General features: G+C 47.9%; 1 protein-coding gene across 3 annotated transcripts; it reads left to right on the top strand.

Annotated features, from left to right (window-relative positions):
- The first annotated feature begins 441 nt into the window (after positions 1–441).
- LOC122379173 (Golgi pH regulator-like) lies at positions 442–5,995 on the top strand. 3 transcript variants are annotated; one of them, XM_043361143.1, is made up of 11 exons: positions 462–516; positions 1,477–1,577; positions 1,869–2,032; positions 2,249–2,355; positions 2,676–2,901; positions 3,200–3,425; positions 3,772–3,915; positions 4,187–4,372; positions 4,651–4,716; positions 4,900–5,114; positions 5,203–5,995. In XM_043361143.1, coding segments are annotated over exons 2-11 (1,377 nt in total). In that variant the 5' UTR covers positions 462–516; positions 1,477–1,535; the 3' UTR covers positions 5,204–5,995. The 3 variants fall into 3 exon arrangements, with proteins under 3 accessions (XP_043217076.1, XP_043217077.1, XP_043217078.1); XM_043361141.1 differs by having other exon boundaries at positions 442–516; positions 4,900–5,995; XM_043361142.1 differs by having other exon boundaries at positions 447–487; positions 4,900–5,995.
- The last annotated feature ends 15,728 nt before the right edge of the window (positions 5,996–21,723 follow it).

Here is a 21,723-nt window from a genome sequence, read left to right as displayed (position 1 = left end):
ACGAGAGGGCATTTGCCCTAAAAGCCCTCCCCCTTGTAATTTGTATCCACCAGTGCAATTTCACCAAGATTATCCGGCCGAAATCATCATATTTGAAACGGCTTATGAAATCCGGCATACGGTGAATCCATATTTAGTCTCGATCGGTCTGGTAGCATTGAGCAAGATTCCTTTACGCATTGAGTACCTACTGCCTAGTGCCAATGTGATGGCTACAATTGCCGAAATGCTGACTTGACCACTCAAGGCCATCAATATTACGCTGCGTACCTGCATCAAGATTATCTGCATCAGTAATGAGGATTTTTAGGAAATGCCGTTCACAAGTTTTTTATAACAAAATTGACGTGCATTTGACTACGCATCATTGATTTAATAAAGGAATTCATTTCCGTAAATTTGGCAGCAAATACTACAAAATTATTCATACGCGGCGCAAGAGGTTCATTTTATTTCCAACACAACAGCCCACACAAAAACTCTTCCCGTGGATTTTGATATTTGTTGTTGTATTAGGTAATTTTTAAGCTATTATTTTGTTTACATTTTTTGCATTACTGCAGTATTTACTTAATTGCCATTGTTAAGGATGAAGCTGAACGCCTAAACCTTGATAATAACCTGGCCCATCCCTGGGCTTGGGCTGCCTTAGGTATTTGTTTATTTTTTGCCGGTTTTTCCGGTTTCTTCTTGTGGGTAATTGATATAATAATCTTCGAAAAATACGGATCGAACTGAACCATAATGATTCACGATGAGATATGGGTGAAATCCTCCTTTTGCATCCAAGTCTCAAAATTAAATAAGCGCCACACTTCATCAAGATCAACATTGTCACAAACCAAACCAAAACCATACATTTAATGCTATAAAACCAGGTACATTACAAGCAGAAATAACAGCATTAGTAGAGGAGTAGGCGAGTAGACATCACACAAAGACCTTCCATCCAAGGAGAGGCGCTATACCTGCAGGAGATGCTTCTTTCTAACCAAATCAAAATAAACCTAACCTTGACCTAACCTGACTGGGCGCCTTGGACTGGGCTAGCATTGTTAAGAGGAGTAACAATTAGGTAGGTATTAGTTGAGGCTGCTGGATATCTGTAGCAGCGGAACACCTTCAAATAAGGGGGGCACTGCCGACTTTTGGTCCCATTCTTTCCATGCAACGCCCATAGGCCTATGTTAAAATGGCAAAATCAAAAGGGGGAACGGTGCCCCCCACATTCCGCCGCATATGCTGGATATGGTGATGCAATTGGAACAGAACATAAGGTCATTCATATAACATGCAAATCAGCACCTCAACCTAAGACTGGTTGGCCCAGCGGCTGTGCTGTTCTCTCCCAGACTTACAGCTGTGATGTCAAGCAAATGTATTTATGCCATTACAGGAAAGCACCTTTTGAATCCTGCTCCATCTTGTCTGTTGTAACTTTGAATCTCTAAACTCATGTTTATACTGCTGTTGCAGGTGAAGATCAACAAGTTCAAGATTGATAGCTTTTGGGCTTTGTGCCCTAGTTTGCAAGAATGTCGTTTTTGGAAGATTCATTCATCATGTTCTTCTCACAGGTACAAACTTCAACAATTAGGTGGTAAATGTATTATTGACAAATTAGATTGGAGGTAGGTACTCAATAATTTTACTGGTGGTGCCTACTCTAAACCACTGAATAGGCATGGCTGAATCTGCACACATTTTAGCTTCAACATCAATATTTTAAGATGTCTCACTTGTTAGTTGTTATATAGTGACTATCAATGGGTTCATGCTGATTATAAGAAATATGCCTATTGATGTGATAAGTATGAATAAACTTCTAGTTGTGTGGTGAAACTGTTTTTGACAAATGTTCTTTCCAGGCCATTTTCTTCTCTGGTGGCTGGGTGTTCTTCATCAAGATGCTGTTTAAGGATTATGAGATTCACCATGTTCTAGTGCAGCTCATATTTGCCATCACGTTCGCTCTCTCATGTACCATGTTTGAGCTCATCATCTTTGAAATTCTAGGATTTCTAGACTCAAGGCAAGTATTGTAATTTGTATTGGAATCTGAGACTGGTAGTGTAAGTTTGTTATGATTGTTTAGTTCTGTGATGTTGCAGTTTATAGCCATTGAATTGACAGCTGGCTCATTGCCCATCAGCAAAACTACCAGGTATATCATTCTACAGTGGTAGTTATTCTGTTTTGCTGGCTCTCTGACACTCTGTAACACAGCTGCATGATTCCTTTTTTACAGGTCTCGCTACTTTCATTGGCATCTGGATTTGTACTTGATGCTGTTTATGGTAGTTGGAGTCATCCCTTTCTACATTGCCTACTTTGTCATCTGCAACATTGGCAGAGGTGAGTATGAATGGCTAGAATAATGACAGTGAGATTGTCTGTGGACAGGATCAATATTATTTGGACAGGATATCAGACAGCATCAAAGGAGATGTTTGATGGAGCAAGAATGAAACACTTTGACTTTTAAGTATCAAGCAGTCTTCATTCACTGCTAAATAGTAAATTTGGCTCATAAATTTAATCAGTTTTGTTTTGTCAGAGGCACTACTCAAATTATCTAAAATGTGATGAGTGTCTTACAGAACCTAGTTGCCCTATCTTCCCCACTGTGTGTCCCACCCCAATAGCTCACTCTGCTCCCCCCATCTCGCCATCAGTTCCGCACCACCTGCAGCGGCCGCTGACAGTGCTCACCTGGCTGCTCTTCCTGTACGCCTTCTGGAAGGTCGGAGACCCGTTCCCGCTACTCAGCCCGCAGCACGGACTCTTCAGCATTGAGCACCTCATCAGCAGGGTCGGCGTGATCGGCGTCACCGTCATGTCCATGCTGTCAGGGTTCGGTGCCGTCAACTACCCCTACCAGTCAATGGCCATGTTCATGAGGTAAGCGGTGAAACGGCGATAAAGACTTCGTCAGTTAACAGCAACCGCAACGCTCTGTGGTCGTCTGATCCGTTGTATGACATTAATTTACCATTTCACTATAAAATATTGCTACCGGTTATAGTCGATGTCAATACAAACAACACGCCACTGTTATAAATGATCGTATGTAGTAACGATCATTTAGCGTATGCAGTGTATGCGGCGGTGTTGTTCGCCACTGAGCGTTCTACCATAGCTGTGACGTCGTATGCCACTTTCCTACCTCCAGCTGTAGCTGACCGAGCCACCTCTTCAGACAGGTGACACCCGCCGATGTCCAATCACTCGAGCGTGAGCTCCTCAAACGCATGGACATAATCGTGGCTAAGAAGCGGAAGCTGGCGCTGCTGCGGCGGGGTGGCGCGCAGCAGTCGTCTGCCGGGACGGGCCGACTGTGGGGCGTGCTGACCGGAGCCGCCTCGTCCGTGTGGAGCGGCGGACAGAGTCAGAGTCAGCTCAAACAGGAGATCGCCGCCATGGAGGTACGATCACCGGCTCGGGATCAAGGAGGAAGGGTGGCGAGGGAGACTCGAGGGCTTTTCACCATAAGACAGTTGTAGAAAACGGTATCGGTACAGAGAGAGAGAAATAGGGGTCCTGCAGGGAAAGTTCGGTACAGTCGGTGCTGAATCTGGTACATTCACAGATTGTGTATGGTATTTGTATTTGACATGACAGTAGGTGCTAGAAGTAAATAAATGGGGAGCGGTTAGAAAATAATGCCCTGTTCAGGAGTTAGATTTTTCATTAAGTAATAAGTAGGGCTCACCGATGAATTGTTCGTCACCTACAAGCTATCGTGGCTAATCACCGTCTGTCCTCCCATAGGAGGTGGTTCGCCAGCTATTTCTGGAGGACGTGGACCAGCAATACATGCTGGAGAGGATTGAATGGTCCAAAACGTGGAAAGGACGCTACTTCAACCTGCTCGGCTACTTCTTCTCAATGTACTGCTCCTGGAAAATATTCATCGTGAGTACTCTCTGGGGCGGATATTGCTACTCAATTGCTCATGTTTCCGAATTAATGGATTTAAGTGGTATCCAGCCATCGGCTAGCGTGTTCATTCAGACTTCTCTATTTGCACTATGTGCTAGATTCTGTGACTGTCAATCGAAGGAATTGTTTGTACATCACTGGGATTTAGTTTGCCGCCTCTAAGCATGCATGATAAGTGGGAATGTGGTAGGAACAATTATCTTAGAAACATGATGACATCATGCCGTTTTTCCTTTTCCGGCAGTGTACGGTGAACATTGTTTTCGACCGCGTGGGTAAGATTGACCCGGTGACCAAGACGATGCACATCGTGGTCAACTGGCTGGGGTTCAACATCGACGTCACCTTCTGGTCGCAGCAGATATCGTTCTACGTGGTCGGCTGCATCGTGGTCACGTCCATCCGCGGTCTGCTGCTCACGCTGACAAAGGTAGGTTCGGCCGCCAAGGGGACTAGGTAATGATCAAACTAAAGGATGATTATCGAGTAATGAGTCTTGCTTATATTTGCAAAGGTTGGTCCGAATCAAGATGGGTAGAACAAAATTTCTAGATCCGAATGACGTCTGGTTTTTGCTGGTAATGTGCTGATTTTTGTACCAAGTCAAACGGAGACACAACGCTGCGTCATCATAGCCTGTATGGTCAATTGGGCTTTACGATTCGTGGTGTAGTTTGCTTACTGGATCGTCATGGTGTTTGTTCGCAGTTCTTCTACGCTGTGTCCAGCAGCAAGTCTTCGAATGTGATCGTGCTCGTCTTCTCTCAAATAATGGTGAGTTGGGTGTATTCTTTAGTTCTTGATAAAGGGCAGCGATTATTGAATGTGTTGAAATGAATGGAGTCAGTTTCTGGGAGCTAGAAATGTGCATATTTCATGAGATGAATATTTCAGTCTCATACTAAATTTGTTATTGTTATTTCTCTTTTTTCTCACGACTGTTCCGCTCGTCTCCAGGGCATGTACTTCATGTCGTCGGTGGTGCTGATGCGCATGAACATGCCGCTCGACTACCGGCGCATCATCACTGACGTGCTGGGCGACCTGCAGTTCAGCTTCTACCACCGCTGGTGCGACGTCATCTTCCTGGTGAGCGCGCTGACCAGCATCATGTTCATCTACTTGGCGCACAAACAGTCTGCAGAGCGAGACGCCGGGGAACGCAGCCTGTAGTGACGCGCCGCCGCAGTGGCGCCGTCCGCGGCCGGTCGGTGAATGAATAGTTGTATTTGCGGCCGCAGGATGGCGTTACAGTCGGCGGTGACGGACCATAGGCCGTGAATCTCTCGCTGAATGACTCGAGTGGCTGTGGAGTGGACGTTTCACGAAAGGGGAGGTCGAGTCAACCAAAGTGTCTTGTTAGAAAACATGCTGTTAGGAAGAGCACCTAACGGCAGGACCGTATATTTTTACGAACTAATACTTTGCAGCAGTGCCATTCGATCTTGCCTGGATAATGCATATAACCTACAGTTATATAGTTAACCTATAGTTAACCTACAATACACCCAACTCAGCTACAATCTCTACCTAAATCCTGGTCGGCGTGGTTATTGTGTTTATTTTCTGGTTGTTTCGCAAACATTCCGACCGCAATCGATGTCGATGTTGCGTTATTTTGTCGTTCATTTTACGCTTGCTTTCTTGCCTGGCGCACTAATTGTTACTGTCTTAGAACTCCTTCACTTTGTATTTCGGTACTACCTTTTCTCTGTCCTTATTAGTTCTTTCAATGAAATGTTGTCATGAAATGTGTCATGCTGCTATCTCGGCACACTTGATTATCAAGTTCGACGTTCAAAACACAATCTGGCTCATGATGAACCCTTACGTGTCTAGAACATTTCAGCTTCGTTGTTCTCGTCGGTTTGAATGCTCTCTGGGTAGGGTCATTGCCCTTAGGTGCCTCGTGGTGGTATTACGGTCATGCAGAATGCATGTTGTTGGTTACGTGGCTGGGTTATTTATTTTCATAGCCGCTCAATGGGGTTTTACATGACGTACAACGTGCCAGTGTTTCCTGGTGCGAATATATGTGATATTTGCGGCTGCAGGTGCTGTTTTATTCGACTGGTGACGGATAGTCGGAAATCTGACTGCGGGAGATTTTCGGGCCCGGGCGGGACGGTATGGATTAGGGAGGGTCCTAGCTGAGCTAGTCCATGGAGGTTATGTCCTGCTGTCGAGCAAATGTGACAAGAGCCTCTGGAGTGGACCGTGATGGCATTTAGAAATGTTTGAACTACTGTCATTGATTAGGTGGCAAACCTCATCAAGCACTATATGTATGAAAAGTACAAACTGGTTTGCTTCAAAGTTAACACTTCTAAGCACGCCGTATTTAAAGGTACGAAAAAGTGTGCTGAGTGCTGAAAGCTATTTATTAATAACGAAATGTCACAACTATGTTAAAAAAAACCAGTTAATCAACAGCTGGCTAGTATGGATTGGGAGCAGGGTAAGCGCCCGTCTTTGTTTCGTCATCCAGGAATGGTGGTTGCGGTCGCTCCTATGGCGGGTCGTTGCCCGACTTTTACCGTGATCGTGTCCGTGATCTTCCCTGCTGGATGATCCGCTAGTGCACAACCGCGCAGATCTGTGTTTAGTGCCGAGCACTGGCAGCTACATGCACGCCTCACGGAGAATTTAGTGACCGTTTCGTCATCGAGAACACGTGGTGAATCGGAATAGGCGGTGACCGTTGACAATAGTGGAAGCAAGGCTACTTTATTACTGAGTGAAGATCCTCTGAGACGGCTAGACTGGGTTCAAATTTAGGAATTCAGTCTGGCGGGCTTAAACTTGGGGTTAGAATTATGTACTGCTCTTATCTGGAATATGTGAAATAAATAAGTTGGTTAAAATAAAACAATGAAAGCAGTGAATGTGCAAATTCATATTTCTCGTCTTAAAAACATCTACTTAACTTCCTTATACCGTAAAGTGGGGCTATTTGAGACAGTGGGGCTATTTGAGACAGTACTGCAGTGGCTTTGTAAAATTGCTGTAAAATTAAAACCGTTTGATATTTTTGATCAATTTTTGCCCAAGCTGATGTGGAATTTAACAATGATTTCCATGGATAGGTTTTTTTGAAAATTTTGAAAATTTTTGAAAGAAATTTGGCATTAAATGAGAAATACAGAAAAACCACAATTTAAGTTATACGAAAAGCACCCCTACCTGCAGCTTAACATGGTTTAAGTTTTAAAAACTTTGCTACCGAATCTATCGTTACTATCGTTTTACTTATGGGCTAAGCACATTTTACATGAATACATTATATATTGTTAGCGGTAGTGACAGTTGTGTAACCCGATGTCTCAGAATCCCGATGATACCCACCTCGTCAAACCTCAACGTATACCAAATACAGCTGATGATTGTGATCCCAAGGCCCTAAAACAGGTGATGTGATGCATCCTAAAGACTTACCGCCATCTGCCTTAGGTGTATCAAACGTTCGACCTAAGGAACACCGATGAATCGGCCATGGGTTCATGGTACTTTTAGCAGCAAGCAATATTTACACATTGTAACTTAACCCGCGCCGGGCCGGGGGGGGGGGGTGTTTGAACACCCCCCCCCCTGCGGTTTTTCGCAGATATCTCAAAAACGGCGGCGCTCCGCGCCGCCGTTTTTGGCACACCTGTTTGTGCATCTTTTCCGCACATGTTGTGAAAATTTCAGACCCAGGTCGCCTTAGGTCAGGTCACTAGGTCACGCCAAGTGACCTCACCTCAGAAAAAATAGGAATGCTCGTCATAGCTACACTGATTGATCGATTGCCTTGAAACTTTCAGCGATTGATAAGAGCAACTACATCTACAAAATGTATATCTCGGAATTTTGATATCGGTGACCTAAGGTCAGGTCAATTTTGCGGCCTCTCCATTATAAGTCAATGGGAGAAAATTGAAAAGCGTCTGTTTTGCACGAACGCTATTCTAGACACTCTCAAACATCGAGATATAGGTACAATTGACACACTGAACCGGAAAATGGCAACTGTGACCCCTCGTTATGTCCCCGAGGTCATCTCAGGTCACGAACAGAATCTATCAGTTTTTCGCTAATAACTTTTGATAGAGGCATGCTAGAGCGATGAAAACGCCTTAGATGTGTTCAGCTCGACGATACGGATCGACTGATATGCAACATGACCTTTTCCGGTCAGGTCATGACCTTGACCTGAGGTCAAATTTTCAAGCTGACCTTTCAAGGTCAAATTATAATTCATTCGACGCGTCTCGACGAGAGGAACACGATGCTGGCAAAAGTAATGTCATGGCTCTTTTGAGTCAAAAGTTATTGCCAAAAAAACACTTTTCGTAAAAACGGCTATTTTTGAAGTTTTTGCCCTCTGGAGGCTAAACCGTTGACCTGAGGTCAAATCTGAGAACATTACTCAGAAAGGTCTGTAAAAGGGCTATCGAATGCGCTTTTCCGCGGCGCTGTAGCTCTATCGGTTCCCGAGATAGCCGTTGGCAGTTTCCAAAATGTTGAAATAGTCAACATTTTACCTTTGGTGACCTCTGGTGACCTGACCTTTGACCTGACCCAAAAAATGACCGAAGTGTTTTCGTCCTTATTTTAGACGTTCTTTCGATTGCCGCTTACCGCGTGTCGCTACGTGGCCCAGGAGCCGAGTTAGACGGGGGGGTGTTCAGACACCCCCCCGGCCCGGCGCGGAATCTCAGAGCACCGGCCCGGCGCGGGTTAATACGACCATGTGACGATATTAGTCACCTTTATCATGAATATGTGCAATGTGCATAAAATGTGTATCATCAGTCACTGACGTGGTCGGTAATCGACCCATGTCTACTCTGGTTGACCATAAGCACCATTGAAGGTTATTTAACATACACACTTACTGTTAGGTGAGCCTTCAGTACACGTACTTGATGCAGTGCGGTAACCGGCCATTCGATACAACATGCAGTGATCTAGCAAAATCGGTATAAAATCAAAACCATTGGACCTTTTTCTGTTATTTCTTCACAGGTAGATGTGCAATGGAGCAATCGATCATGCATATCATTCATTCAACCATTTTGGAAACTGCTTTCCCTTTTTTTAATGCATTACGGTGCGTGTAATGCAGTAGCGAGCCTGTCTCCAATAGCCCCACCAACTTTCGGCCTATATGTTTTACGCCGCCAGATATAAACACAACAACTTTATTTGAAAATTTCACTATCGTTTACCTAGAAATAGTCCTAGATAATCATCCTGTGATTTTTAGAGCTTAGGATCACATCATATTATGACAGCCCTAGCATAAAGTAATGCAATTTTTAGCAGACCGAAATGCTACGTCCAACGAAAAACGAAAAATTTGATTATAAGGGTTATAAGTTGAAAGAAATACTTTTTGCCAGAAGTATCAAAATTTAATTTCCAATCGCATGGCTTTAAAAGAATTATCCCTAGCTTGACCAATTTTCTTCGATTTCCTTGCAACTAAAACTGTCTCAAATAGCCCCACACTATGGGGCTATTTGAAACAGGCTTCAATTAAAAAAATAAATTTATGTATGGTTACTAGGTGAACCAAAATTAACCTATCTGAAAGCGGTTACAGAGGACTACGTTTTTCCAATTTACATGCTATAGGAAATATCAACCGTTTTGAAGGGAGAGGCCAAAAACAGTAAAATCCGTTTCAAATAGCCCCACTTTACGGTACGTAATTGTTACGCTTCTAAACACATTCCACATAAGCAATTATCACGATTTTCGTACAAAGAGTGCAGTATAATGAATCCGGCACCGGGTGGTCAAATCCTCTCATCCCCCCCCCCCCCCCCGTGCGCTATTCCCGTCCGGTTTAATTGCCGGTCTCCCCTCCCGTCACCCCGGCGTCTTATCTCGGGCGGCCGTGCAGTCGGCTCGTCTCTGACGCCGCGGCCCTGGCTGCCCGTGATCCGCCTCTCCCCTGTGTCGTTATCTGAGGGACAGGCCGCTCGGATCCCGTCCCGAGCCCTCTCGGTCGGCCGCTGAGACGGCAGAGGCAGCTCTCCGACCGCCCCGGCGTCCAGCGAACTCCGACAGAGCGGGTGGCGGCGGAGGTTTTGTGAACGTTTTTAGAGTTGTTTGGTGATTGGGTTTGTCGTGTGGACGGACACTGGACACTGGGATTGGTGGCGCTACGTTTGTGTGCGTAGTTTCCACTGTCTACTGACCGCGCGGCCTTGATTTGCTACTACAGATGTGGGTTGATTTGCATATCATATGTCCACGTGTCACTTCGCCTCTCCGCTAAACCCACTCACGAGTCACGACCGTCCGCTCCTCTGGTCTCTGTTTTCGCCCCCCTGCGGCCCGGTCTGTGCCGGCTGTCCGGGCACGCTGTCTGACGCCGTGCTGTCTGGTCTGCTGTCTGGACGGGCTTTCCAAGGCGCGCTATGTAAAGCCGCCCTCATCAGCCGGCCGAATTGGGGAATTTCTTATCAAGAGTGAGAAAGAATGCCAGATAGGAATGCAAATGGAAATCCGATGCGCGGATGGGTCTGCCTGCAGAGCAATGTGTGCGACGTAGGCTGCAGGGCGGCGGCAAGCAGGCCTATTCGTAGTCCCTCCCCGCCCCGCACTCTCCCCCCCCCCTCAGCGCCCCGCTGACCCGAGAAAAATAGACGAGAACTTGTTATACGATAGCAGAAGTTTTTAAATGGCGTTCTAAAAAACGACACAGTATCTTGTGAGAGATTTCCCTATCTCCGTAAGTTTATAGTGGCACCCAAAGCTCAACGACTGCTCACGCCTCTTTTGACTCCGTGAATATGAACTCGGCATACAGTGTTGTTGAAAATGATTTGGTGTACGTACTTGTTATCTCCGTGCCTGTCGTTAGATCACTATTCTGGGCTGAAGAGTCGAGTGTGTTGAGCCGGTAATAGCACGGCTTTCTCAAGGAAAAGGCGAGTCCCTCCCCAAATCGAAATGTCCTCGCACACCAGTCCCCCTCTCGAGTGGTATTGATTTCAATGTCGGTACGCTCTGGAGCTGAAGACTCCCTGGGCTGAAATAATCGCGGAGGCGTATCAAACGAGATGGCGTCCATTCCGCGACAGGCGACTGGCACTAAAGCGGACGTCCCGTGCCCTGGGCCCCGGTCCGGCCGTCTGGACGGGGTCGGATGAGGCGCTCCACGCCCTGGAAGGAGTGAGGGACTGATCGAGTGGTGAAAGGTGAAGGTCTTCTGTCGGAGATGATAAACGTGGATGGGAAAGACTGCGAGTCGTATAGATCTAGGGATCTGGCATGAGTGGAAGGGTTATGATAAGATATTTTCGTATTTATTGATTTGAATTGGCTTGAATTGGTTAAAGATGCATTTTCAATGTGCCCTGAAGCACCTATGAATGGTTGGTTTTAGTGTCCACATAAGCGGTCACCGATCGAGTGTCCTTTCCGGCCATCGTGGTGTGACCCTGAGGGAGGAACAAGCCGACATTGAGCTTCGGTCAGCCGTTCGGTCAGGTCAGAGTGCCACCCCCTCTGCCCTCTCCAGCCGCTGGGGCAGCTAATATGTGCCCGCGTGGCGCTCCGACGCTCAATTAGTGTCATAGCCGCTCGCGCGGCGGAAGGGTGCCATCCGCCGGCTCCAATAACACATGGAGATGAACCCCGGGGCAGAGTGCCAGCTGCCTGGCTCCCCGCGGCCGGCTGGCCGAGCGGCCACGGTGCCAGGCGGGCGATGACGTCAGGTCTACCAGGAAATGACGGTCAGGTCCACTCGAATATTCGATGACCGTGGTCGGGTTTGGTTGCATGATGTCAGGTCTGACGAGTGACGGTGATCAGGTCAGTGATGTCGGTTCATTTGGCGTCGTCAGGTCAGAGTAGTAGTATGAGGCCCTATTCGGTGACATCAGGTCTGGTCTGCGACGTCAGTTCCTGTGGGTAAGATTGGTCAGGCCCGGAAGCAATGTCAGGCTTGTTCGGTCAGGTGCACGTGCAGTTGCTGTGAAAAGGCAAAAAAGCGGCTGATAGCTACTTAGCCGGAGTTTCTTCCTTTCTGGTTTTCAGCATTGCGGCACAGTATACCGTGTCAAGCGCTTACAACTCCTGCCATCTAGCGGTGACGAGATGACATACCTGCTCCGTTGGCGACTGATGCAGCGTCACGACTGGCTGGACGTCAAGCCCGGCGGACGGTGACTTCGGGTCAGTCCAGTGACTCAGCGTCACAGGTTTCATAGCGCGATGGCTAAGCTGTGCCCGTTGACTCCGAAAGAAATATTAATGACGGCACGTCCTCTTGTCCAGACGACTCTTCATCACATAGTGGAGACGTATGGGGCTTTGGTGGGCCTTGTAAGTGATAATGAGAAAGTCAGCTCAGTCAATAAGGTCTCTGCCTTTTTGCCGGCTTAGGCCCTTTTCATTTATCGGGACCATTTCAGGGTTTCGATGCCACTTCCCGGTTAGACGGGTAGCTCGGATAATCAAATGATCATCTCCGAGGGAAGCCTTTTCGGGTCTGCCCTCCAACGATATAGTCTTGAGGGTGACCGTCAGCCCGGACAAGTGTGATCAAGAGCTTGGATGGATTGTTTCCGGGGGTAACGAAGACTGGTGGTATTATCTGATCATTACTTGGTAGGGAACTTATCCAAACCGTCTCGTAAATGTTAGAAGAAATCCGTTTTGCATTCAGTCATGATGAGCAGCGTTCTTTCAATTCTTTGACTAGGCTTGACGATGAGCGCTCAGCAGTCAGCGCCTTATCAACCTGCCGAGTTTCACCGTAAGGGGTTTCACCAATGAAGAAAGTATGTCACCTCATCGCCGCTAGATGGCAGCAGCTGTAAGCGCCTGATGCGGTAGACTGTGCCGCAAGACATGCCTATCCAACTGAGCGACTCCGGTCTTGTAGAACTGCTAAAAGTTCGCCATCGACACTCCACAATTCTAACAACGATATTGTATTGTGAACGCGTTCTGGAGAAATAAGAGGGCGATGAGTCTCCTCCGATCATTGACTCCACTCCAATGGCTCCCGATTTCATTGAACCCACCCTCGGTAAACTCCGAGGCGTCAGACCCTGACAGCGATGCCTCATCAGTTCAGTTTGATTCCCGACCGCCGGGCAGCTGAACATCCATTGCGTCCGCTGTCGGCCGCCGGGCAGCATGAATTCGTCAGCGGACGGGCGCGTCGAGCGGTGCCGACGGGCCGTCGACCGACGCCCATTAATCCGGTGACGTGATCCGTCGGGCCACGGCCACCGCGGGGAGACTGCGACGGAGCAGCGGCCGCCGCCCCCGCCCCCGCCGCGCGCTGCCGCCGCCGCCCAGAAGTGCCGATATATGACCGGCTAATGGTGTAATCTGCGGTAATCACTGTCTCCTTAAGGATGGCCGGCGACGCGCTCCCCGACGGCGCATCTTGGGTCGATCGTGTGCCGCCGGGAGGGCCGCTGGGCCACCGGCGTTCCTCTCCCGGCGCCCGGGGACACCAGAAGCCACTGGAGGTGATGGAAACTAAGCTGTATGGGCAGACATGGTTTACATGTTAACTTCCAGACCGTGAATAATTATTCCTTTTTTCTAGCCGCTCACCACTCATGGACAAACTAAAAGACTACCTACTTTTTACTATTGCTACATTACACTCACCTTCATTAACCAATGCTCTTACGTCCACGACTCCGCTGCTCTTACCTCCAGCCAGTTCTATTCACCATCCCGCCACCCTTTCCACGGCCGCTCCTCTCCGCCGCTGACCGGTGCGCCGTGCCGACGTACCGCCTCTCACGGCGCCTTTGTGTCGGCGACATTCAGGGTGGCTGATCCGCCGGCGCAGCCCTGCTGAGGCAGCTTCCTCCCACACCCCTCCTCTCTCCCCCTCTCCCCCTCTCTCCCTCAGCCCGCCGGGAGGGCACCGTTCCTGACAAATAGCCGCCGTCGCTATTGCGGCTCGGTCGCGGCGCGCCAGGCGAGACGCGCAGTAATGGACTTGTGGCGTGCCGCCACTGAAATGCCTCCCATGAGCGCGCCCGCGACCGGTGCCGCGAGTGGAATCAGTGAGCCGGCCTGGTTGGTCGGCAACAGGTAGCGTCCTTTGAGCCGAGAGAGCCGCGGGGCAAACTTATTCACAGTCACAGGACAGAGGCTGCAGTTCTATACTGACCAGTGTTTGTCCGTGCGCGGTAACATTTGGGTTGTCATGAACGCCGATGTTTTTTCTTCTCATTTTTGCAAGAGTACATCATTTTTTTAAGGATAGCTCTATAAGGATGCATGAGAACCCCCTAAATTCATATTGTCAAAAGCAGTTCTTCAATGTTTTAAATTATATACAGTTTCAAAATTCAGTCACTCCTGCAGGTTCTCCACGACGCTGGTATTTTGTGTGGTCTATATTTTGTAGATGCGTACGGACTGAATCGGAGATGCGATGTCGTTTACGGATCAAAGCCATGATCAAAGACGTAACCAAGTCTTGTTCTATGCATCAAGCTCCGGGACATATCTGCTATATTTGGCACCGCCCGTCCAAACGTACTACTTGTTGACTTCACATGCCATATGCCAGTATACTGCGCATAACATGCACATCACTTCTCCAAACCCATCTCAATCTATTCTCTGAACGCTCTCACTCTCTCGGTTTCGTTTCCGTCTGCCGTTGCCATTTCGTCTGATGGTGCCGGCGGTGTAGCGTGAGACTTCATCCGGTTGGTGTCGCCGCATGTCGTAGGCTCGAGGCTCTGTCGGTCTCTATTCCGTGCCGCTCCCCCTGGGGCCCACCTGTACTGAGACGCCCAGAGGCACGAACGGCGGGGAAGGGGATGGGTAGGGGTGGACGGGCACTGCGAGCGGTGAAACGCAAAGACTGAGTTGGCAGTGATGCTCTTCAATAGCGATAATGACTTGTTGCATTTGGATATTCACGGCCGTCTACATCAGCTCCAGCCCAATAACAGTTATTTGTCATTGATATTTCTTCAGGTATTGACGAAGTGTCATTTCTAATCTTCCTCAGGTAAATGATAGTAATTCGTATTCGTTTCGGGCTACACTGAGGTAAAAAATTGTTAAAAACAAAATATTTCGGCTTTATTGAGTAGCCTACCATCGTGATAACGTCATATGTATAAAATAACAATGGCTGCAGCTGTGCTTACTGCTTAGGCAGGCGTCGTGGCCGTCGCGGCCGTATTGACCTCATTACACGTCCGCTCTATTTCACGGGTATGTCCGAGACAGGATGAAGTCCAGCGCGCGGCACCATCCGCCAGCTAATCCGGCGTCGGCCAGCACACAACAAACACATCACAGTCCAGATCCGGGCTCAGCGTGGTTGAATCCTCGTCCGTGTGTGTCTGTCCCTAGCCGGTGTCCAGCGGAGCAGCTGAAACCCTCCCCTCCCTTCGCGTCGAGGGCGGAGGGTGGACAGTCCACGAAGGGGGCGGCGCCATTATAATTTTACGACGTCGTTCTAATAGAGAGTAAACGGCCGAAAGAGGTCGGGCGGGTGCGAAGGGTTTCGATATGACCGACGGGCGGGTGACGAGTCAAGTGTTGACTATTGACTACTCGAGTGTTGACTCAGTAGTGACTCGAGTAGCGGCTCGATGGACCGTTGACCCTGGACCACGCCTCGGCGGACCAACAGCCCGATATTGGGGTTGGTCCCTCTGTGAGGAGGAGGCGTAGGTGCCGGGTGGCTGGACCATTGAAGGTCGACCACCGAGTTGCTAATAAGAGATTGCTGAAACAGGGACGCCTCTCTCTCTCTCTCTCTCTCTCTCTCTCTCTCTCTCTCTCTCTCTCTCTCTCTCTCTCTCTCTCTCTCTCTCTCTCTATCTCTTTCTCTTTCTCTTTCTCTCTCTCTCGCAGCACGTTCAGGGTCAGCTCATATAATGGCAATAAGGTCAGGAAGGGCTCAAACACCTTGATTTCCTTATAGAAGTTTTCCTTTCCCTGATTGAAATTGGTGGAAAATGGAAAGAAATTAACGATTAAGTGAAGTCCATTGCCGCTGATCCACCCATGCAAATTTTTACTTACATATGTTTCCCCCCGCGCAGTGCCCTTTGTGGTCCCCCCCCCTATCCCATCCCCCTGTCGCGGCGCCGGCCGGTGACAGCGCCCCGGTGTGGAGGGAGGGGCGGTGGCGTCATCAGCCGGCGGAGCGCTCACCAGACACGATTATTGGATCTCTGGCAGCCTAACCGCCGCAAACCTCCCATCTGTCACGAGGGGAGACTTTAATTCGCGCGACTATGAAGCGCGGTGTCACCGGTACAGGCTCGGGGGCGCTGGTGACCATGGTTCAAAGGCTAGCCACTATGCGGCTTGCGGGACTCTTGACACGTTGTTACCAGGGGGCGAATCTAAATCGTTATGGCTTCTAGTAGGCGCTCGACGCAGAAATATCGTAAGTCATGTAAAAGGTCATACCAAAGGCTAAGCTTATCTCATTCTTCTCAACATGTTATGCATTGCGCATCATGTTATTACGGCGCGCTATCCTTTCAGTGGATAGTTTGATGTGCGAACTTCTACCGCTCATGTGTAGCGTAAGATTCTATGTAAATTCTATTCGCAAGGTAACTAAATTTGAATTGGGCTAATAACACTGTCGATTTTGTCTTCTTCTTTTGCCGTCAAATAGCGTCCGCTTGCATGCAGTTTGATGCTACCGGTTGTTCTGAAGCATTGTCAAGTTACCAGGTGACAACGATGGGTGCGGGCATTCACTCGTAAATCAGCCTTATGACTACATTCACCAAGCTGTCAGTTGGTGTAATATCGGTCCGTTAGTAATCCATTCTAACCAGTCCGTCATCTCAAACGGACCTCCCAAGTCGCAACAAGTGGCCGAACGACCGATCCGGCTAGAAGTTCCCGTGTCGAGCACAACTCGCTTTAGTTAATTCGCACCATAATTTATAAACAAGTGGCTAGGAGATTGTGCCTAAACGAGACAAGTTACCGGGCTGAAAGGCACACTGCACCATAAATGGTGTTATTTATTATCAAACCAATCCGGCCCTACATCAAATATTGGCCAACTTATAGAGGACCGTAAATAAAGGAGATAGACATTGATTTGGCGTGGAGCCCAGAGGAGGGGAGATGGTGCGGCCCGGCGCGCTCACCACGACGAAAACACGACAGTGAAATGGTACAAGGAAATGCAATCAAGACAGGGGCGCCGCCGATATCGCCCGGACCTGCCGACTTTGTCCACCGCTTCGGCTCCTGAAACGATCCCGGCCAGATATATCGATGGATCCTTACGAGGCCTTTGCCGGTCATTTTTCTACACATCTCTATGCCGTCAAATTCACGCTAAACGGAGTATCTACCTCTAAAATTGTCGCCCATGATGCGTTGCTGGCGGTACTACAAGCTTTTTACCAATGTTTCGAAATTAACCAAATCTTTGAAATAACTAGGTATGTGTTTAATGCATTCGTGTAGTTATTGGACATGTTAATGTTTATTTAACACTGTAGTGCTTATCAGTCATAACAAATAGTGGCGTAAAGTTAACAAGTTTTGGTAACCAACTATCAAGTAAAAAACCCAGATGGATTTAAGTTGTGGTGGTGGTTGTGACATTTTGTCAACCGTTGATCAAAAGCACGATATTCATTAGTCCGACCAGAATTTGTCACTGAAATTCAAGTAGGTTTCCCTTTCGGAACGAATTCTTGCAGAATGGAACTGTTTGCTCTCGTCGTACCTCTCTGTTCCTTTGTGTTGACTCCCTAATCTGTTCAATGTATTCCTCTTGGTTCAGAGCCCTGGTGCCGACTTCAGTTTGGCGTGATAAAATCTTATAGCCCATGTGTAGTTTGCGAAGTCCGAAACTGGATAGAGGGCTGTTCAGTAACATTCGATGAATCGGCGATCTGAACCAACGTTGTGATTTAAAAACCACACCCGCTAAATGATAGGATGAAACTATCGCCATATTTCGTATTGCTAGCGATCGATAAACTGTAATGAATATCCGCTTATCTCTCCAGTGTGCGCTCAGCTGCACATTTGCCGCTGTGTCGGTATTTCGCCTCCCAACAGTCCCGACTCGGTCTGGTCTGTGAGCCCCGACCCGGCCTGGTCCGTGTCCGTCTGCCCGGGCCGGCCAGCCGAGAGGCGCGCGCCGGCGGCCGTTATTTGTCCGCCTATCTGTCAGCCCAGGCGATTTGTTTAAGTCGCCAAACGCCGTCTTAATTAGAGCGTGGATCAGATAATTGAGAGCTCAGAAACGCTTCAGAGCTGAGACGGCAAGAACATTTTTGTGCTGCGCTGTAAATGAGGCATTGTTTTACGAAACAGTGTGCTTTCTGGTTGAAACAGGAGGGAAAGTTTCAACAAAAATATCGTTTGAGAAGTTCAAGCAAACGACCCTCCTAAAGTAAGGAGTCAACCAATTTTCATTCACCTAGCATGACACCCCCAGCCAATCGAATGGCTCGAAACTGTGGCAATTATAAAATAGTTTTCCCTGTAATATTTCCAGCGCTTAGTTTTGTCTTCCGTCTAAATTCCTCTGACCCTATATTCGATACTCTCCATTATGCACGTGCTCTATTCTGAGACCCATCTGAACGCACTGTGGTCCTTTCAAGTGGTTGGTCGACACTGATTCATATGCTAGGTCACGGCTCTGGCGATTGTAAGATGACACGACCTGTGCGCGGTCTGAGCGGAGAGGGTGGCAGCCGAGCCGTCTGTCATCTTCACCAGCTGCCAAACTAACCCGACAACTCTTAACCCGCGCCCTGATGGGGGGGGGGGGCATTTTGTCCCCCCTGTGGTTTTTCTTGAATAGCGAGAAAACGGCGGCGCTGCGCGCCGCCAAGTTTTAAGTACCTTACCGGGCATCAATTTGACACCTTCACACAAAATTTCAAGTCACAGGTCACCTCAGGTCAGGAGTTATTGAGGTCAAACTGAGGTCATGTTCGAGTAAAAATGAGCAAAAACATGACATCTTGAAACGCTCACCAATTCTACAGTTAACACAAGCAATTTTAAAGTTCTTTATGTGGTTGTGTAGAGAAAAGACGGCGCTACAAAACTGCTATCTCGGATTTTCAAAATTTTGGGACTTTTACCCCCAAAAATAAAAAAATTGATTTTTTAAGAAAAACTCAAAAAATTTCCAAAAAATTTTCGAATTTCGAAAAAAACGGAATATATGTGAAAGTCCCTGCGCTCTTCGATATGCATACCAAATTTTAGATCGATACCTCTTTTTTTGGCCAAGTTATAGCGAAAAAACTGTTAAAAATTAATGACGTCAAATTTTTGAACTCAATTTTTGGCAATTCTAGACCTCGTAGCGCAAAACGGAGACCACCATTGAACTCCCCGTGACGAGCTGCATCGAATCGATACCCATTTTATGCAAAAATATCAACTTAAAAATTTTACCTAATTTGACCTGATCTTGACCTGACCTTGACCTGACCTTGACCAAAACGTCACCTAAGCTGGCCCACAAGTCTTCTTGACCCACATTATCGCATTTGTCATGTAAAATGTACCATAAAACATGTATCACACGACACTTTCATATTGTGACCCCCCCAGTGACCTGACCTCTGTGACCTGACCTGGTATGAGTGACCTCAAATAGCAAAATATGTGTTTGAAGAACATTTCCCCATCGATGATTTTCAATGACATGCATTTTACTCGATTGTACAACGCATTTCTTGAAATGCCTGTAAACGGTGAAAATTCGACCTTTGACCTGACCTGTGACGTCATCGGTTTGACCGAGGTCAATGAAATTGGGTCACAACGTAGTTCCCCGTTGGGGCTATCCAACGCCGTTTACCGCTTGTCGCTATGCTGCGTGGTTCTCGAGATCTTAGGGAGGGGGGCAAAATGCCCCCCCCATCAGACCGCGTTGCTCGGCAGACCCCATCAGGGTGCGGGTTAAAAATGCATACATACGAGCTTGTCATCATTGATGGGGTTCGACAGAGTTGCTGCTACCAAGTGCTTGGTATAAATGACCGGATGTTAGGTGTAAAAGTATAATTTCAGCTACTTTGAGATGATACACGGAGCAGGTGTGCTCTCATAGATCTTCAATCATACCGACACGTTTCCACAATATAAAGCAACCAAGGCGTGAACTCTCGCACGTCTGATTTGTGGACACATGCTTTCACAAGTAAGATAAGCATGCTACAACACTCACTCCTGACCCCTCATCTGTGGACAACGGATTGGCCGCCTGCCCAGCCGCGGCTGCCAGCTCCCTCCCCTCTCCCCCCCCCCACTCCACCCCCTCCCCCCCCCACTCCACCCCCTCCCCCACCAGTCACTGCCGATCCCTGCTCTCAACATCCTTAGACACTAATGGCGAAATTATCCCCATCGGAATAATCCGGGCGGGCCCGACGCGGCTTCGGAAGAATATGATGAATAAATTCCATAACTTTGACGAGCGCGTGACCGAAGACGGTAGAAATTGGCCGGGACGCAACCGACACGGGCTTTTGATATGATGAAGAGAATAGAAATTTCAGACTCATCGTTACTATGTCATAATGAACAGTACCTATGCAATAATTTATTGCGTGTGTGTCTGTGCATTTATAAAAGCCTACCCGAAAAAAAAAATTATTAAATTGATACCTACATAGTCGACATTTTGGGCCATCACCGTAGAATCGGGCCTTCTCGGAAGTTGCTCGTTGAGTAATAGGCATTGCGTTCTTATTATTCACACTACAAAAAAGGACATTGACTGCTTAGGTGTTTATGCGTCATGCTTCAGAACTGTATGGATCTGATTAATTGAAGCAGACGCTGTCTGGATCAGCTGTCCGTAAGGCCGCTCCTGTCTGGCACACAGCCGTGCCCGGTGTCTGTGGCCTCGGGCCAGGTGCACGCCGGCCGCCGTAATGAACTCGTAACCTCCGCCGATTGCCGCACGCCGACCATAAATGAATTTGATGGACCATGAGTATCGCAGCGTATGTGTATCTGAGTCGATCGCCGCCCCTGCGCCGGCTGCGCTCGCCGGCTGCACCACTGCAAACGTCAGTGCAGTCTACTCAATTAAAATTCCTAAATATGATTCGCTGTGTGCTATATTTGCTATTGTGAACTGATAATAAACATTAAATTAACTGCATTTTATGCTCACATTTGAGAGTCTGATTAGAATGTGAAATGCTTCCAATAGCCTAAAAGTTTTCCCTGGAAGTGGAAATCAGGAAAGGCGTGCGCGATTCGCCGCCAGCCTGCAGTGCCCTGTGCTGGTAGACTGTACCGCATTACATGCGTGCTGTGCGGCGCAGTCTAACAACCAGCCGCTACAAATCCGCTGCGCGGGTGCATGTGAATTCTGAAAGTCGTAGTAGCTCTCTTTGAAGCTTGGAGACTGAAGGGTTTTGATTCGGTCAGAAAACATCGGCGAAACCTCTTCTAAGCGCTGATGGATATTATAGCCGGGGGTGGAGATCTGTCAAAATTTCGGGGGGGGGGGTCCAGGCCGGGCAGATGGAGGCTGGCTGGATGCAGTACCATTGACTTACATAGCAGTAATTCGTTTTCAGGGGGGTCCTGACCCCCCCACCCCCCCCCCTCCCGAGATCTCCACCTCTGATTATAGCTGTCACAGGCTCTTGAGGAATTCAAAATCTAAGGAAGTCTTATTACTATTCAATGCCAGAAATCAAAATTTGTCTAATTGGTTCAAATCCTGTCACATCTTTAAGTCTCTGAGGAATGCATTGGAGACTTATATCCCTGAAAAAAATCTTGCATTCAAAAGGACAGTAAGCGATG

This window comes from Amphibalanus amphitrite, unplaced genomic scaffold, assembly GCF_019059575.1.
Source record: "Amphibalanus amphitrite isolate SeventyFive unplaced genomic scaffold, NRLGWU_Aamphi_draft 000073F_arrow, whole genome shotgun sequence".
Classification (NCBI taxonomy): domain Eukaryota; kingdom Metazoa; phylum Arthropoda; class Thecostraca; order Balanomorpha; family Balanidae; genus Amphibalanus; species Amphibalanus amphitrite.
The sequence above is the reverse complement of the archived record's forward strand: the minus strand, read 5'-3'. Positions and strand labels throughout refer to the sequence as shown.

Bases quoted from the DNA above. Each gene is read 5' to 3' on its own strand.
- LOC122379173 (XM_043361141.1), top strand. From the start codon at position 1,536: ATGTCGTTTTTGGAAGATTCATTCATCATGTTCTTCTCACAG. The intron at 2,033-2,248 runs GCAAGTATTGTA...CCTTTTTTACAG, and splicing joins CTAGGATTTCTAGACTCAAG to GTCTCGCTACTTTCATTGGC. The intron at 3,916-4,186 runs GTGAGTACTCTC...CTTTTCCGGCAG, and splicing joins GCTCCTGGAAAATATTCATC to TGTACGGTGAACATTGTTTT.